Source organism: Cyprinodon variegatus, unplaced genomic scaffold, assembly GCF_000732505.1.
Source record: "Cyprinodon variegatus isolate N-32 unplaced genomic scaffold, C_variegatus-1.0 Scaffold49, whole genome shotgun sequence".
Taxonomy (NCBI): domain Eukaryota; kingdom Metazoa; phylum Chordata; class Actinopteri; order Cyprinodontiformes; family Cyprinodontidae; genus Cyprinodon; species Cyprinodon variegatus.
The window spans coordinates 874878-894106 of record NW_015150502.1 but is presented as its reverse complement, the minus strand read 5'-3'; the positions used below and the strand labels follow the sequence as shown (position 1 = coordinate 894106).

The following is a 19229-nucleotide window of genomic DNA, read 5'->3' as shown; positions in this document are numbered from 1 at the left end:
CTGACTAGAATTGAGTAGGACTACGTCAGGCTACTTTTTTCTTCCACCAGGAAAGAAAAGTAATCATTGCTATGGCAAAAATGAGATGCCCCACATGCATGGCTGTACCTTTTTACAGAGGTTGCAAAGTGCAAGGATCTGTGCTGGAACATTTTGACAAACTCCTTTCAAGCTTTCATTACTTGCAATATATTAAGCTTCTACATCATGCAGTTGTGTGGATGTTTAGGAGACAGTATAATGGAGATACATTTTTATAGATATGTCATTCTGATACAAAAAAAAATAATTAGAAACTGATAGAAATATAAAACCTGCTGCAGCTGTTCCCACTCCGTCTACCACAAATGGGGTGTTTGAGTGATTCCATAAATCCATCAGCTCCATTATTTTCAGAGTGACATTAAGTAAAATATTTACCCCTTACTTGAAAATAAAACTGGGATAAAGCTATTTTAAAGAGAACCTGGCATTTTGGAATTAATCAGCATTTTTTCCTTATATGGGATTTTCTGTCAATGTGAAAAAGATGCATCAAACCAGAGGAACCTATAATTAAATGCAGGTAGTTCCTCCACCAGTAGACTGCCTTTGCAACTGCACTCAAATTCCAGTGAGTCTACGTTGATGCAGATTTGCTATTTAAGGGCTAAACAGTCCACTCACTGTACCCAGTATATGGTTTGGGCTGGCCCTTAATAGGGCGGAGCCCTGAGAATGCACAAAGGGAAGGTTTTGTGAGTAGGGGGAGTACTTAGACGGGCTTAGGATTGGGCCTGTTTAACACTTACAGAGGTAACGTGCACCAGGAGATGCCCTCTTTAACCTCCTGTTGGGGGTATGCTAGGAGGTTCTCACAAATCCAGTCATCATTTATCAAAAGCCCTGTCTATTTTTAGCAGGTATATGACATACTATAGGGACCCCTTTTCTGTTGCTTCATTCTGTCTCTATTATCCCATTCTGCAGTATATATTAGATCAATCTCTAACTTTATGCTCTCTCTGATTTTTCTCATTATAATAGCTTCATCTGTTCTCGCTGATGGAGTCACAGCTATTTTGCTGAACACCTTTGTTTATAGATGTTGGAGCTGGAAATAAAAACTATCATCCTACAGAGGGCTGCATTCAAAGACACCCCAAGAAGTACAGTGAAAAAATTATGCAGCAGGCTAGTCGCATAATTGATTTTGCTGAAAGTTCATTGCAAATAAAACTCAAATTGGTATTCAATAATTTGCATGGCCCCCACGTGCGTGTATGCATGCCTGACAATGACAGGCAATAGAATGTAGAATTCTAGCTGGCTTATGTACAGTAGTCTTATTTGTGGCCTTATGCTTGTTTGGCCACACAGAGAATGCAGCATGTAGACAGGGTGTCTACATGCTGGAAGTCACATACAAATCTTGGCAAAAACAGGGTTCCTAGTGGCTGCCTCGTCCGAGATTTCGACAGGGCATCCTGTCGAGTTGGAACAACCTTTGGCCTTGACCAGCACACGTGAATTCCAGGAAGATTTCGACAGAGCATCCAGTAGTGCACGTACATAGTGCAATGTGGAGTCTATAAAAGCAGCCTGAAATTAATTGACAGTTGGGAAAAAGCTGAGATTGTCTGATGAGATGTAAAGCGCTGGGATACGTTGTACTGAGTACAGCATGTGGATTTGATCTGTAAAATAAAAGCTTTTTTCCCCCGTCCTTGTGGTCAGATGAGATAATCGACTGAAGGCGTCTTGATTTTTGAGATTCTACCATTTGAGCCCCAACAGGGGCATGCTCCTAATGAGACAATGGATGGCGTCCTGGGGTATCTCCCCCCAGATCTGGACCAGGGCATCACTGAGCTCCTGGACAGTCTGAGGTGCATCCTGCAAATTACTTTGCACCTTCTTTGTAAATCTGTGCATACAAAGACCCTTATACCTGTTAAGATATACGGACTTGAAGATTTGTATGAACTTTTTTACTGGTTTAAGGCACAATAAATGATTACATAAATTAAAAGAAAGTAAATATATATACAAACAGCAGACAAAAAATTTCACCAAAATACAGTGTTTCTGCTGAAGTTCTTTACAAACTTTTAACCGAATCAGACCAAAGGTTTGTTTTTGCATCATTTATTTGTCAGGCAGAAGAAAATTATTTACGAATTACAATAAGTACCACATTGCAAAGATCTACTTATATGTATAAGCCCCAGTGTAATCACACTGGGTGTAAAGTTTAAATCATTAATCAAATTAGATGCATTTCTGTTGCCAGAGTTAGAAGGTAGAATACTGCTAATTCAGAGGTAAAGTCATGTTTCCGTGTGTCAAAAAAACTGTGCACATTATTTCTGAAACTTATTCATGTAAGTGAGGTATATTTGTTCTTGTAATATTTAGCTTAATTTTGTTGTAAGTATGCAGGCTTCCATAAGCATTTACTTTAGCCTAAGCTTTTCAGTCACAGTATTGTTTATGTAAACACAATATGTCTTTTTATCTGTTAAAAAAAATATAATAAATATCCTAAACCTAACTAACTCGATTACAGATGGATATTGAGTTATATAAAAAACTGCCTAATAGTGCTGCTTGAAATGTCAACACAGCTGGCTTTGCAAGTACAAGATTTACATTTACTCTCCATTAATGCAAAGTAGAGAGTTAATGATGAAAAAATCTTCAGCGGTCTAATGTTTTTCTTACTACAAAATATATATTTAAGCCTTTTATTGGTTATATGTAAACTAACCTATCACTCCAATCACATAAGTTTATCTTTGACCTTACAGAAAATTCGTGGATCAATTCAAATCAAATAATAGATAAATTCTCTATAATCAGTGTGACAGAGTATGATTACAGCGAAAATGCAACTGGCATTTATCTTCTATCTTCAAAGCAAGTGACACTTTTATGTGATAAAGCAAATCACCATGGAAATCATTATGGCCAGTTATGTCAGTTGATCACTAAATAGCATGACTCACTGTCTGGGTCAGAGGTGGGTAGTTTACCCAAGATGCTTTTGTAGTAAGAGTAGCAGTACTTCATCATATTTCTCTTGAAGTAAAAGTAAAAAGTGGTCATCAAGAAGTTAAACCAATTTAGAGTAAAATAGTAATCAATAAAAAGTTACTCAGTTACTGAGTGATCAACTGACCCATCACAATGAAAAGATCCACTCCATCCACATGAGGCACTGCAATGCCTCATGGAAACAGCTCAACGTGTTCAATGCGTTCAAAGACAAACTGATTTTTAACATTATAATTTCCGGACATCCTATATTTAAAAACATTGGAAATTATGTTACAAGAGGTAAATAAGACAATCCATGTTTGTATTAAAAGAATGTTTAAGCAGAGGGATAAGTTAAAGGATTTATTAATGTTTGAAACTTACAAAGCCAGAACTAATCTTAAGTATAGATGTGTGTAAGTTTTGGGAATTATGGAATGAGCTAAACCATGGAATAAAGAGGTCTTACTCTATATTTGTTTTCAAGAAGACTTTAGGATCTAAAATTATAAAAGGTTACAATGAAATTTAACTGAGTTTGATTTTTCAGTTTAAGTTATGCGTTTTTTAATTATGTATTAGTACCAATGTTATATTGTGAATCAATGTAATGATGGTACAGGATAGGCTAAATTAAGCCTTGGGGCTTCAGACTGTTCCTTTTTCAGTTGCTCTGTGATTGATTCTTTTGTAAAAAATATTATTTAATTTTTTTGTTAATAAACCGAAATAAAGCATTCATTCATTCATTCATTCATTCATATTAGTTAAGCTAACTGATTTATGGCAGCTAATTTCAGGTGACTCCTCCCCACATCCTACCAGGACATCAAGCTAAACAAAGAAGTCCATTAATAAGAAATCCAAACAGGGACACGGCATCAAGGTAAGAATCGAGCTGAACACCAACTCCAGTGATCATCAATGTTTATACTGCATTCCAAGCGTTAATCCAGGTGTATCCTACTTGGAATCAAGTATGTTTTGGTTTACACTGGATTTTTGACTTTCTTCATTGTTTTCACACTTTTATAGAATGGTGCTAACTGGCCAAAGTTGGCTCCTGCTGTGCACATATGCAGTAATGATTTTCTGTTATCTTTATAAATATAAATATAAATGAAGGGCTTTATTTACTGACTGAAAAAAAGAAATAAATTCTGAAACATTAAAATACATATTTTAGCATGGTGTGCAGGAAAAGTATGTATGCAACCAGAATGAACTACTGATATATAAATTCATAAAAGTCCTATGATTTGACCACACATGTTTAAGCATAAACATTATGTTTGTGTTGCTCTGGTGCACTTTATTATATTGTATAGTTGGATGTGTGTATATATCATGTAAAACTGTGACTTGAGCGTGTAACAAAAGTAATTTCCCTCTGGGATTATTAAAGTATTTCTGATTCTGATTCTGAAAACAAGCTTTTTCTTTATTGTGTGATGTCCTCACGTCCCCTAGCAAAAAGTAGTATACTTGAAGTAAATTCTATTAAGAATACTTAAGAATATAAGTTTAGAAAGTATACCGAACAATGTACTTTTAGTGTACTTGAAGTATTACTAAATGAATACTTCTTCGAACTACATTGGGACATTTTTAAGTTTACAATAAAGTAAACAATAGTATAGTCAAGTACACTTGACTATACTATTGTTAAGTATATGAAATATAGTTTAGAAAAGTGCACTGGCTTATTTAAAGTATGAAATTAGTGCACTTTTAGTATACTTGAATAAACTACTTTTTGCTAAGGAACTAGAAATTTCCCTCAAGCAAAGTAGTAATACTTTGTCATGTTTTTAATGTAATAAAACTATTCCTGAAAGTATATTTTTCTCAAAATGTAATATTTATCATCCACTCCAGGTTATGATTAGTTACTTTAGGCAAGAATAGGGATATCATAAACCTCTTCATTTAAATTTGTACTCCATATGCTTCAACCTCAAAGAATACTTTATATTTAAAGTCATCTTCTAAACTTTGCAGGTTTCCAAGATCTACCCTACAATGAGTACGTCCACTAACTCCTCTTTTGTGAAGCTGTATGATATCTTGGCGGAGTCCCGCTGTGCTAACATCACCCTGGGTTCATCAATCCTCTATGCCTTCACTGGGACCAGACTACTCTTTGTCATTCCTAGCTCTATCTTCCTCCTATTCCTGGGTCATCAACAGTGGCGACGGCAGTGCTTAATTAAACCGCTGAGCCACTTTGACCTGTTCACCTACCACGTAGCCCTCATCCAGCTCATCTGGGGTTTGGGAACAGCTTTATTTTATGGAGCCTCACATCTCCCTACCGTAAGGTTAGCTGGGTTGTACCTCATGAACATCGTGTTTGTTGGAGAAAACTTTTTTCACATTTTTACCTGTTTAGATCGCTACCTGGCTGTTGTTTATCCAGTTACATTTAAGAGACTACAAAATATCCATGGGGTGATGATCAGAAACATCAGTACTTTATTTGCTTGGTTATTCTCCTTTCTGTGGAGCCATCTAACAGTTATATACTACCCTAAATTCCCAGTAATCCAGTTCTCCTGCTTTCAGTCCTTCTCTATGGTCATGGTCTCTTTCTGTAGCTTTTCTGTTCTTCGTGCTTTAAGACATCCTGGTCCTGGGAAAAAAGACAAGGATAGAAAACATGTCGATCAAACAAAACGACGGGCTTTCCGTACAGTTCTGGCCATTACAGGTGTGGTATTCTTGTGGTTTTTGGTGTTCCTCATTGTCACATCTCTCAGGGAATCAGACGTCCTTGGCACCAGAGTCAGCTGTTTGATGCATAAGTCCATAGTATGGTTTAGCCTCCCCAGCAGTTTGGTATTGCAACTGCTGTACTTTCATAAGAAAGGTAAACTGAAGCTTTCATTTCCCAAAAAAAGCTGCCATGCCTAATACTGAATTCAAGTTGTTTTGCGGATTTATAGGAAGACTTTTAAAGAATATTGTTAGTTGCATTTAATTGAACTGTAATAAACTCCTTATAAAATTAGGACTGGTTTGGTTTAAGTTATTTAGGTTACCAAAGAATGTAATGTCATGTTGATATAGATTAAACCTCGGTAGATCTGAGAGATTATAAGCATTGTTACTAAGTCATGCAATTAAACACTGCTAGATACTAAAAAGCAAAAGTAGTATTTAATTGTAGTTTTAATTGCTGATGTGAAAAAGGGATAAATATTTAATTCTAGTACAAATGGTCACAACATTCTATACAGCTAATTTTATTTATATATCTCCAATTGATAACACACGTCATCTCAAGCACTTTTCATTTATAAAACATTCTGACATAAAACTCCTAAATATCAGTTGTTCTTTGGTATCCTCTCAGAAGCTACTTGTATGCTTGCCTGTGTAAATTATCAGTCATCTGAGTCATGGCAACCACAAACAGGCTTAAATTGGAAATTGGAAGGCAACCAGACTGTTGCTCAGTTTTTTTGAAGATATTTCGACACCTACCCAGGAGTCCCAGATCAAACTCTAGTGCTGATGTGTTTATGCAGCTTGGAGGTCCATCCTCCTGTACACATTCCAAGTCAGATGCAAATCAGATAGCCACCCCTTGTTCTTCTGGATTATTGGAGCCCTTTGTTGTGCATGAGCTATGTGATTGGCCTTTTCAATCATAATGCCAGTGCAGAATGTTTGGATGCTTAAACCGCAATCCTCCCACTCCGTTCAGTAATGGCTTTTCTCTTTTCACAATGATGGCTACTTTGACCCCTCTTTTAAACCATTTGTCCTCTCTACACAACTTCTGAACACTTTGGTCTTCAAAGCCGTGTCCTTTATTCTTGAGGTGTTAGTGTACAGCGGAATCTTTCCCAGAGCTACGCGCTCTCAAATGTCGTGCCATGCATTTCCCCTAAAAAAAAATCTGCATCCGTTTTTGGCATTTACTTAATCATATTTAGCTACTTTAACACAATTGTTTTATGTCCTAACCTGCTAACATCAAACAATTGTTTGATGTTAGCATTTGGTTCCTCCAATATCCTCGCTGCACTGGAACGCATAAACAACACAGCTAAGCTTAGGTTTGGGTGTTTTGTCTTTAGGATGAACCAGTGTTTATCTGAGTGGGTTGTTGGGTTAAAATTCCCTGGTAAGTTGTCTTTAGACCAAATCCTTCTGTATTTTGCATAAAGACCACATATTGAATTACAATGGATTTGTGTATCTCTGTTTTATCTAATCTTGAATTTAGTGTACATTGCATTTTTAGTATTAGTTTCACAAGTAAATATGTATAGTTTTACCTCAGCAGATAGCCAAGCTGATGTCACGCTGTTTATTATTTACCACTGATATATAGCCTCATATTCAACCACATAACTGTTAACAATATCTATGTTAATGATACACACAGAAATGTGACCTTTTTACACTTTCATTATATCAGATGAAAGATTTTTTTTTATATACGTTAGGATTATTTTTACTAATGATGTGTGAGTCTTTCAAACCCTAATAAAACCTGCATGGGGTACTGTGTAATAGTTGATTATGGCTTGAGCAATGGGTGTCTCCTCCTTTGCAAACGTGTATGATGCAATGATGTGATGATGTGTAAGATGTATTTTGGGGCCACTCCACGAGAGTTGGTAACGACTGCCTTCTGTAACACTAAGAAACTTTTCTGGTCTGAGTAAGATTACAATTTCTATCAAATTCTTTTGTCATGTTTCATGGTTATAAAATAAATATACATTATGAAGTGTTACTTAAAGAGTTTGTCATGAGTGATCTCTTCTCAGGAAAGAATCGGGGAGGGAAAGCTTAGCCAAACTTTATATTAGTGTACAAATAGTAAAGTTGACTTTCACAAGGGCTGTATGGGTTCAGCAGGCCAGGGGCTTTCTGTATGGAGCGGTATGTGCTCCTCATGCATGTGAGATACTCTGGTATCCAGCCACAGCTCAAACACAGGACTAAATTAGACAGTTTAATTTATTTTTAGGTGTACATGTGTGCATGATTGTTTGCCTGATTGTGTCAGCCAACCTGCCAACTGTGTGCCCTGCGTCTCTTTCAATGACTGCATCTGCAACATCCCCGTCTGCAATGCATCATGTCAGCCTTTCTTTCCATATTCAAATTGTCGGTTTCGGTGAGATTCAGCTTAACATCAACTGTGAACTACTATATGATATGCATCGATAATATGGTATTTGGGTAAACGATCTGACCTTTATGTGAAATTAATTACATAGCTGTCAAATTTTATGGTGATGTGATTCTTCAGGCAAATTAACAGCTTCAAAAAGTTTCTACATCAATAAAACCAAAGGTGAGAGGGCTCTTTTTTTTCTTTCTTTCCTGCTCTAGTTTGATATTAAACAGATAAGTACTAATGACATTCCAGAAAAAAAACATGTCTTTATTAATCTCTTAAAACTTGTCTCTCTCTTGTTTTATTTTAGTAATGATTACAGATTTGATTATTCCAGTTTGATATTCGAATCCCTGCTCTAACTTTATTAAAAAGTCATTAAATGAGTTAACTACACTTTGTACGAGTGTTTCATTTTTATAAGGCAGAAGACAAAAAAATAATGAAAGAAAACAGTGGATTTAGAATTTCCATCAGATGAACTTTGCAATGTATAGAGATATTTTGACTCAAATTTCAAAATGATGATAACACTTGGCTTGAGTTGTACACAAGTTTCAAAGGATGAGGTAAGAGTCTTATTACCAATAAATGTTAGGGTTAGTTCAGCACCTCATCACATCTTAAGGAAACCAAAGCACTTTACACTATGTGAGGTCATTCACCCAGAAAAAGATGTGTGAATGGGTGTTATTGACCATCAAAAGCAAACCAGTTGAAGTGTCTTGGTCAGGCTTAGATCAATAAAGCCAGGCAGAGCAGTGGCTTGGACTGGCAACTCATTGATTTGCGGATAAGACCCTACCCTCTGAGCCACCTTTAAATTGGATGTTGCTTTATCTGTGGCATAGAGCAGTGATACCCAACCTCTGAGTCGCACTAATAGAATATAAAACCTTCATTATTTTTGGCTGATTTATTTTCTCAATATAAATGGTGTTTTCTTTTGTTGAGCTTTTTTAATTGATTTGCTCTGATGCTGTTACCCCAGCAGGGAATGGTAAAACAGATAACACTTTCAAACTTATAGAAGATATGGAGCATCTTGCTGCAAACAGGAGTCAGTCTGGTACTGAAGGTCTGGGGTGTACAGGGTAAAAAGGGATGGTGGACAATATTATCCCCATCATGCTCCTGTGGTGTTAACTACTTGATTAGACATTTATTCCTTCAATTTCACCAACGGTGGTCTGTTTGTCAGCTAAACTTTGATCTATGCAATTGTTGATGCCTTCACCTGAGTTTTCCAGAGTTTAAGTCAGACTGAATCACATTAAATCCACTGGAGACATCAAAGAACACAGTGATGTCCCACAGCTTATCTTCAAACAGAGTTCATAGCACCAATGCAAAACACATGTCATCTCAAGGCACTTTACAGGATCAATTTAACTAGATCAAACAGAGTCCCCAACTTCTTTACCAGTCTAACACTCAAAAAAGTTATGTGTGAGGGATTTGCACAAACCAGCCAGAAAACCACTGAAATTTAAAAAAAAAGAAGTCTTAATTTATTCCAAAAATGTTCAAGAAAATGATAAACTGGGTCCAAAAAGAGGTCAACAAAACAGAATTCAATTCAGGCTTTAGCTTAAAGAACTCAAGCACAAACTGACCTAACAAACAGGAAATGAGGGAAACTTATATAGTCGCTGATCAGACTACTGTTGACACACAAGGGGAGTAACTGACTAACAAACTAATACAACTTATGTAAACAGATAAATACTGGCCAGACACTAAATACTTTTTAAATTTAACTAATTTATAAAGTTGCCCAAACTAAGAATATTTAAACAAATGATAAACAAATTTCCCTTCCCATTACAAATGGTTTGATCCGCTGATTAGCCTGCAACCAATTGAGGAAAGCTGGAGCTCATTGCAGCCCTCCACCAGCAGATCCCAAGGAAACTGGCAACTCAAGGAAGAAAGAAATTAATCAATTGCTTCTTGATGAAAAAACAACAACCTGACAAATAAAGTTAACTAAATGTGTGCTCTGCAAAAAGTTAACTTAAAGTCAGGCTAATGAAAATATATGAAATGTGCAACTGATTTTGAAAATGAAAAATGTAAAAGTTACCACACAGCTTCAGAGTGTGACAGCAGGCTGTCACAGTATGTCTTAGAAAAAGGTATCTTATTTGTCCCAGCAGCCAACAGAATCACAACTGTTCGGGAAACACGTAAGATAGAGCTGCAACAATACCACAGGAAACTGAAACTAGCTTATTTCTTCAAAGCTCAACCATTCGCTTCACCTTCCCAGCGGGAACAGCCAATAAAATGCATCCTTTAATTTTTCAACTAATACATCAGAATCAAAGGGACCTACGTCACCTCAGACTTGTCATGATTTTACAAAGTTCAGACCCAAATGCAGAAAACCAAACAGGGAGACCAGGGAAAAGGTGTAACAGGTTTTATTGAAGAGGTAAAACAGAGAGAGAAGTGTTGCTCTGAACACTGCTGAACCGGAACTGAAAAGTGAGGGGAAGACACAGCATTAGTTCAGGCTCAGTGGGGAATTTGACTCGTAAACTTGGAGAAGAGGATTTAGTTGCTGACTCACATTTCCAGAGAGGTAGTTCAATCCTTGACTCCAGTCTGTATGCTGTAGTTCCAGTGTTTGATTTGGTGGAGGGCGGAACAGGGTTTACCCAGAATGTGGTTGTTAGTAGGTGAACGAAGAAACTGACTGCCACTCAGATTTCCTGCGGTACTTGAACGGGTCGTAGAGGAGATTAATCCCTTTCTCAGTGCGAAGCTCAAACAATCTCTTGGGGAAAGTGGATCCAAACCTCCTGTTTGAACCCCAGCTCAGTTTGAAGCTAAGTTGATCCTTCCAGGGAGAGAAGGTCTGAGAAATCCAGTTTGCAGGATGACTTCCTGCCGAGAGGCAAAGACAAAAAACTAAGTTAAACTCAGGTTGACAAAAACTAAATTTGACTCAGCAAAACTCAGCTTGGCTAGAGTACCCTGAACTGGCAAACACCCTGGCGTCGAGGTAGTGGCAGTCAGCAGCTTAAAAACACTCCGTTAACGAGGAAACCATCAGTAGGTGTGTGAGGAGGCGTACCACAACCAGGCGCCTCCTGGTGGATGAAGGGAGACAAACACAGAAACACAAACACACAGACAGGAGTCCTGACAAGACTAGAAGTAGAGCAGAAACCCAGACACAGCTACTTCTACAGTATCTGCTACCCAAAATCCATAAGGACGCTTCCAAATGGGCCAAAACCCCACCAAATTCCAAAGGTCGACTAATATTTGAATTAACTTTTCTTCAAACACCCCAGCTTCATTAAAGGCAGGGTAGCATGACGCCACACCAAACAGAGCAGCCTCCTGTTCACAGTGGATGTAGAGAGGCTCTACACCCACGCTGAAACAGAAATTGGCCTGAAGGTAATTAAGGAATGCCTCCAAAACAACCCTGACACCTCCAGACCAGACACAGAGACCCTGTAACCTGCTAGACTGAATCTGGAAAGAAAAGGCGTCTTTTTTGATGAACAGTGGTTCCTATAATTTAAAGGAACAGCGATAGGGAGAACATTCTGCCGAGCCTAAGCCAAAATTCACATGGCCAAATGGGGACATGAGCCTTTCCAGAAATACCAGAAACAACCAAAAGCTTAATATGTCACATCTGGGAGATCATGAACCACAGTTAACGAATTAAACTCCTTCACCCACACTCTGAACACTAATCACCACTGAGAGTTAAATGCACAATACAGACAAACAAAAAGTGATCTTCCAGATCAGAGACAAGGATACCACTAAAAACTTCCCAAAAAGCCTGCTTTAGCGTGAAACTGCCTATAATCTCCATGTGTGAGATAGGAAGTTGGGGAAAAAAAGGAAAGCCCAAAACATTTCCCTGCACTGGAAAAAAATCAAAATATAGATAAGTCATTTTTTCTTGAATTAAGTGCATTTGTTCTTGGATTAAGGAGGTAAAACAGACATTTTGCCAATGGAACAAGAGAACTTCCACTCAAAATAAGAAAACACGATTGCATTGTCTTATTTCAAGTGCATATTATCTAATTATCTTATTTTAAAAGTAAAAATACTCATTTTATTTGCAACGTATCTGATTTGCCTACTCAAATTAAGGGTAAATACAATTAATTTAGGAAATTTTAACTTATATCTAGATTGTTTTCCCAGTGTGTGATTATTTTATTGTACTGTTCCAGTCATGCAAAACAGCTTAACCTTTATTATTTATCGTCTCGTCACATCAGCAATTTGAATCATGCTTGTCAAAACAATAAGTAGTTTTTAAAGTCTGGGCAGCTGATGTTAGTGACAGCATTTTAAAGGACAGAAGAGTGAGAGGATACAATCCCTACATGCAAGGTGGGTTTATTTTCCACTAATGACTAATGACTATCTTTTTAAATAATTATACATTATAGAATTATGAATAATAGTAGATTTAATATACATACTGGATCTTTATTTTATTCAGTATAGATAAAGTGAATTGAATTAAACTGAATAGCATATGAATAAAGTACAAAGTATCCAAAATACTGGACAGCATAATGTTTAAAACCTTAAAGCTTATTTAAAAGCACCAAAATAAATTAGTAGAACATTATTATTATATGGTCGCTCATTATTGACCATCAAGCTTATGTTTACAATAAAACATGTTTCAAAAGAAACAGGGGAAAAAAGTTTTAAGAACAATTACATATTTGTTCTCTTTTCATGTTATCTATAGAGTCTGATACTGGAAAAAAACGATCTAGAATTAAGTAAACAAAATTCTTAAATTAAATGTATTTACTCTTAATTTGAGTAGGTAAATGATATAGTTTGACAATGGAATGAATATTTTTACTCTTAAAATAAGATATTTAGATAAATTTCACATGAAATAAGACAATGCAATTGTGTTTTCTTATTTTAAATGTAAATTGTCTTGTTTTATTGGCAAAATGTCTATTTTACCTTCTCAATTCAAGAACAAATGCACTTATTTTAAGAAAAAATGACTAATCTAGATATAGATTTTTTATAGTGTAGCTGCTATATAAAGCAAATTGGAAGGAATTTGTTTTGTCGGCTTCATCTGTTTAGCATATCCCATACCCCCTTTTAAAAAATGTCCCATTCATCCCAAACGTCCTAAAGCCGAACAGACAAGTCTTTTCTTCTGATCCTCTTATTTCAATCTTCTCTTAAATAAAAACAAAATTCTTGCAAATGGACTAATACTGCTTTTTAAAAATTTGTTCCGTTCTCAGTTGTTTCATTTCTAGTTTATCTAATGGAATAAGTGTTAATTTTCAGGTGTTAACAGAAATGACAAAATAGGACTCTACTGTAACTTTCAGAACTATATTTTTGGAGGGCATGCTACAATTTCTTAGAATTACATCTCTAAATATTCATGAAACTTTCAAAATAGTTGCATTCCCAACTTTACATGTTGGTGTTATTTCTTTACAGGAATCAGTCATCTTACTAGAGAGCCAAAATGTCTTTGCCTCTTCCTCCAAACTCTTCCTTTGATTCCTCACAGTCCCGCTGTGCCAACAACACTGATGGATCCTTAATCGGCACTGCCTTGGTTGCCACCAGGGTTTTGCTCCTTTTTCCAGTTTCAGTCTTCATTCTCTGCCACGGCCTCCAACAGAAATGTCAGCAGCGCTTATTTAAAGCAAGAAGCCACTTTGAGGTTTTTACCTATCACCAATGCATCCTGGAGCTGATCTGGATTCTGGGGACAGCTTTAATGATTTTAGGGTCAGCAGTGGGTTTTCCAGCTATAACCATAGCAGGTGTTTACCTCACAGGCTCCATTTTCCCAGGAGAGATCTTGTTTCATGTCCTCACCTGTTTGGATCGTTACCTGGCTGCTGTTCATCCAATCACCTACCAAGGTCTACGAAACGCCCGGGGTGTGGCAAGCAGAAATATTGTCATTCTTACTGTTTGGCTGGTGTCAGGTTTGTTTAGCTGTGCAGCAAACATTCTCGATTCTAATCTCTTTATATACATATTTTTTTCCTTTTTGGCCTCCTCATTGGTGCTTGTTTTTTTGTGCAGCTTTTCTGTTCTCTGTTCTCTTATTGATGGAGGGCCAGGGGAAAGCTTGGGGAACAAGAAACATGTGAACCAAACAAGGAAAAGAGCGTTTGTTACTGTTGCAGCCATCATGATAGTGCTCTGTTTGTCCTTCTTTGGGTATCTGGTGACCATCATTATAAAAACTTCTCAGCCCCTGATGACAAGTGTATTTTGTGTTCTGGAGATTTCTGTGCTTTGGTTAACTCTACCCAGCAGTTTAATTCTGCCTTTGCTTTACCTACTCAAAATAGTAAAACAGCCACGTGGACACCATAATAGTGAATAAGGACAGTGAATGGAAACTAATATAAACATAGGTGTTACCCTGCTTAAATCTGTCTGTTTAATAGGTAAGGCACTTAAATTCAGATTTAATGAATTTATGCTAAGAGATCTTTGGAAATTTTAAACTTGTATTATCCTTAATTAAATTTGAATAGTTAATTTGAAGCTAGGAAAGGTATAGTGGCAGACTTTGAAAACCATCTAATGAGTGATACAAGATACTCAATACTGCATGAAAAATAATGGCATTGTCATGATAAAGCAAGTTTATAATGACCAATTGTATGGAGAACCTAATAAATTGTTACACATACTGACCAGCAGCAGTAGATGATGTTGGGAAGCAACATCAACAATTATTCTGATTCTGAAATAAATGAGGATTAAGATTACATTTATTTGCCCCCCAGCCGGGAGCACCACACCAGTAGGGCAAAATTCAGTTTCGGTATATCACATTCAAGAAAAAGACAAAACACAGACACTGTACATAGGGAGATGTGGTGTCCGAGGTTTTGCTGCTGTCAAAGGAGCTGCCCTTACAATTAGAAAAAAAAGAGAAAAGAATAACTATGGGTGACAGGAGAAATAAATAAATAAAAAAAGATGGTTGATAATAAAATGCATGCATAAAGGGCGAATGTTATGAGGGGAAGTTAATGTGGTTTTCAATGTAGTTTAGTGCTTGACTTCATTAATGATGTGGTGGTGGTAGATGTCCAACAATGGCTTTATTAATTATCCTTGGTCCTTTTTTGTCATTAAAAGTGAGAGCAACAAATTTAACTCCTCTGGGCCAGAAAGTGGCACACTGCCACTCGTGCACCCTTGTTCCATACAGTTTGCCAGCCTGCTGCCATGTTCGCTAATGTTAACCTTTGGTTAGCCTAAGTAGACCTATTCAAAATAAAAACGGCAATCTCTGCTTGGCTTGTGAAACCCCTTTTTTCTGTAAGTCTGCACCAATGTTCAAAAGCTTGGTCGATGTGCACTTTAGTCTTGCCTCATTTATGTTGGGCTTTGTTTTGGCCTGAGCAAGAGAAAACTATTTCTCTTATCTATAAGAGAGCTACAATAAACTGGCAATATCCTAGCTCTGTCTGACGTCATTTCAACCTATTATTCCTACCGGTGCAGAATCCTTTGCACTCATCAACACTTATAAACATTTAAAAAACAATTATTATTGTAGCTATGACCTTAACGTAGGGTTGAAGTGTGTGAAAATGGTGTAATATAACTGCTTAGACATATGGTATGATCTAAACATGCTGTTTGGAAATAAATTATTATTCAAGCCTTATGTGTTTTTTTTTTCCGAGGTAATGCGTAATCTGTAAACTCATAATGGTTACATGGTGAAATAATTTTTTTGTGGAGGGGGGGCTAAGCCTTATTTGGTATTTCACAAGTTTAAAGCATATAATGGGCAGTAAGAGTGAAGTTTAACCTTTCCTATTAACAATCTTATGCTCTTTCATCTCAACCCTCATCATTACTGTGTGATCTAGATCTGGGGATGAACAGTCAAGATTATTTTTTTTGTGAAGTCAGTTTCACCAGTTATGTGTGGAATTAAATGCTTTTTTCCTGGTTATTGAATTGATCTTAAACTACAGCTTGCCACCTACTTTATTTAAATCAAATATAAACATAATCTGTGGAATATAGGTGTATTTACCCCAATGTTACACAATGTGAAGTTATTTCAACCACCATACAGAAGTGAATAGTTTTAATCTGTATACAACTTAGGATGCCAAAGGTCAGTTTTGAGCCATTTGTTTTCTTCTTTTTTATTTTTTTTTTAAACTTTTTATTTTCAATAACATATTTATATCAACACATACATATATCCACCCTTGTCACATCTCGCAATTCAAATCTTAATGTCTGATTTTTATAGATCATTTTGGACCTTTCACCTACATCAGACATACAGGCCGTCAGGCTATTGATGGAAAAAATGACAAAAGGAACCCCCAAAAACGACGAATAAAGATACATTTCCTTCAGATAGACATTAGCCCCATTAAAAGAAACCCATATTCATTAACAACATCCATGGATTTATAAGTCACAATGATTACAGTGAGTTTTCTTCTTTTTTGTTGTTATAGAAATAGGCAGGATAAACAGGAATAAAATTTTACATGTACGAGGAACAGCAACATCCATTTGACTTAATTGGATGTTAGAGAGCTAAGGTTAAGTCACTTTTAGGTAGGTACAGAGGAGATTGCAAATAGATTGGATGGAGGTTGCTGACAATGAGGCTGTCAGACAGTAAAAAGATGTCAAATAAGATTGATAGGCATGGAAAGAAAAAATAAAGATTCTGAAAGCACAGAATCAAACAAGTGCTAGGACAAGATGGATGACAATTGCATGTGGAGAGCAACCAAGAAAAAAAGGAAGAAATACTGTTATTTCAATTTGGTTCTTTATTCAAGTGGGAGAGTTAGAGTAATGCAAGAAAAGGAAAATCATTTGAAGTATGAACTGAATTTATTCATGCTACGTATAGCAACATCCTTGATAATGAGCATATAAAGCAAAGAAAGGGTTTACTTCTGTAGGATCTCACAAATATACTCACAATGAAGAATACCTTAAAACAGAACTCTCGTGAAGAGAGCTCCTAGAGGTCAGTGACCGTAACAATATTCAATCAATACTAATATACTACATGTATGGGAATGTAGTATAATTTACGTTCTATAGTTAAACCTTTAGTAGGACATCCCCAAAAACAGCAGCAGAAGGCAGAGGAAGTATCAGCTACCATTGTGGTCCAGGGAGGGGTTAGAGACATTTCTTGTGTCCTGTTTTGCTCGGACAGGCAATGGGTTGACCCGGTGGGTTTTAAGGGGTTTATCTCTATTATTACTGACTCTGCTTACTAGTCTCTAAGGTTTATTTGATCAAAGTTTTAATCTTCTTAGTCAAAACTGTTTTCAGCAACTGTTTGATAAGATCCTATTATTAGGAGATTCTTCCAAATTCAGATATATTTGTTAAAACTTTAGATATTTTCAACATACATTTTCTTTAGTCCTACTCCAACCTCGCTGTAGTTGTACTAAACAAGACTGCTCATTACTGCATGGCAATACTAAATGTATCATGTTGGCCAACAAGGGTTGGAATATTAGTGCTCAAGGTGGAAAAATAAGTAGTTGCCCATCTAATTTGGGGTTTAGACATGATAACTGTAACAAGTTCACTAATCCTATCGCGATTCGGGCAAATTTCATATTTCACGCGAGGACAAGTTATTGGTTCGTATCTAAAATATGGTGGTATACCGGTAGCTCTCATTTTGTTCTCTTCAAAGAAAAAGCAACAAACTGCCACGCTGGTATATATGGGAGAATAATATTTTCCTTCAAGATTATCAATTAGGTAACTTTGGTATTTCTCTAGAAGACGGTTGACGTCTTTGTTGTAAATATCGGCTGCTCTAACTGCTACGGTTCCATCTGACCCCTCTAACCGAGCCAGATGGATCAACATCTGGGTGTGAAAGGCAGCTCCGTTCACCCATTGGTTAAGAAGCCGAGTGCTCATCTGGTTATCCGTCAGCATGGAGTTCTGAAAGAAGCACATTTTAAACCACATTAAGAACTTACTCTGACTTCTGTTCAATTTAGTATCTGCATTCATGTTAAGCCTAACTTTAACCAAAACGTCACTTTAACCCAAGGCATATGAATCCAGCATTGCTATTGTAATGCAATAGCAGTGCAGAAGCTGCATTCAAGCATCAGAAGTTAGCATCTGATGCTAATAATTATTTCAATGTGTGTCAATGCATTTTTTTTAGGTTCCATTTTGGGACCTTATAATTCAGACAGAAACATGTACATAATTCCTGGGCATGATATTTATTAGCATTGCCTTGAATGAACATCATTATGTGTCTCTACCAACAACTTTGTGTTTTCATAGAGGTGCCCTGCAGTGTTAGGAGGATAGAAAAATAAGGTAAAATACTTGACTATTATTGACATATCACTTTAGAGATGCACCTTCTGTCCGGAAGCTTTGTTAGAAACTCTAATCCTCCTCCAAGCAGTTGAGCAAAAAAAGGTGAGCCGCATACACTGATCTCTTATTCAAGCTTGATGTTATCTGCATGTTTTTCTCTCTGTCTAAACCTGAAGGCATTCAAGTCTATAAGATGACTTGCTCCATGAAGATCTATCAGAAATGGGGCTCAGTCGTAGATAAATGGCAATGCCAAAAAGGAAACAGTCAGGCAAGCTATATTCTAGTTAGTTTTCAGTGCCAGCTTATTCAGTAAAGCCCACCCATACTTAAGGGATAGAGACAGACACATTGTAAATGCTCAGCTGTAAGCAGGTCAAGTATCTCATAATTGTACAGTAAATCTAATCATGTTTAATTTTTTTTGTACGCAAAATATATAACACCAATTTCTATTGCCTGTAGAGAAATGTGATTTAATTATCGTCAGATCAATGTCCTAAAATTAAAAACGCTAAGAGAATGTTTTTCCTTTCAGCTGTTCCCTTATTCAGAGGTTAAAATAGTGAGTGAGTGAGTCTCTTATATTAGCTGTTTTTACACCAGATGCCCTCCCTGACACAGCCAGGATTCAGACCCAGCTACCAGAGATGGGGACTCGAGTTTGTGACTCGTACTCGAGTCACACTTAAGTCGC

The 19229-nt window shown here is 36.7% G+C and overlaps 1 protein-coding gene across 1 annotated transcript in view; it reads right to left on the bottom strand.

The window, feature by feature from the left end:
* Window positions 1-5579: 5579 nt before the first annotated feature.
* Window positions 5580-19229, bottom strand: part of LOC107082279 — a 21890-nt gene continuing 8240 nt past the window's right edge. Inside the window, exons 3-4 of the mRNA XM_015370879.1 lie at window positions 17851-18136; window positions 5580-5650 (exon numbers count right to left, since the gene is read on the bottom strand). Coding sequence (XP_015226365.1) covers window positions 5580-5650; window positions 17851-18136 — 357 coding nt within the window. The remainder of the gene's footprint in view (window positions 5651-17850; window positions 18137-19229) is intronic.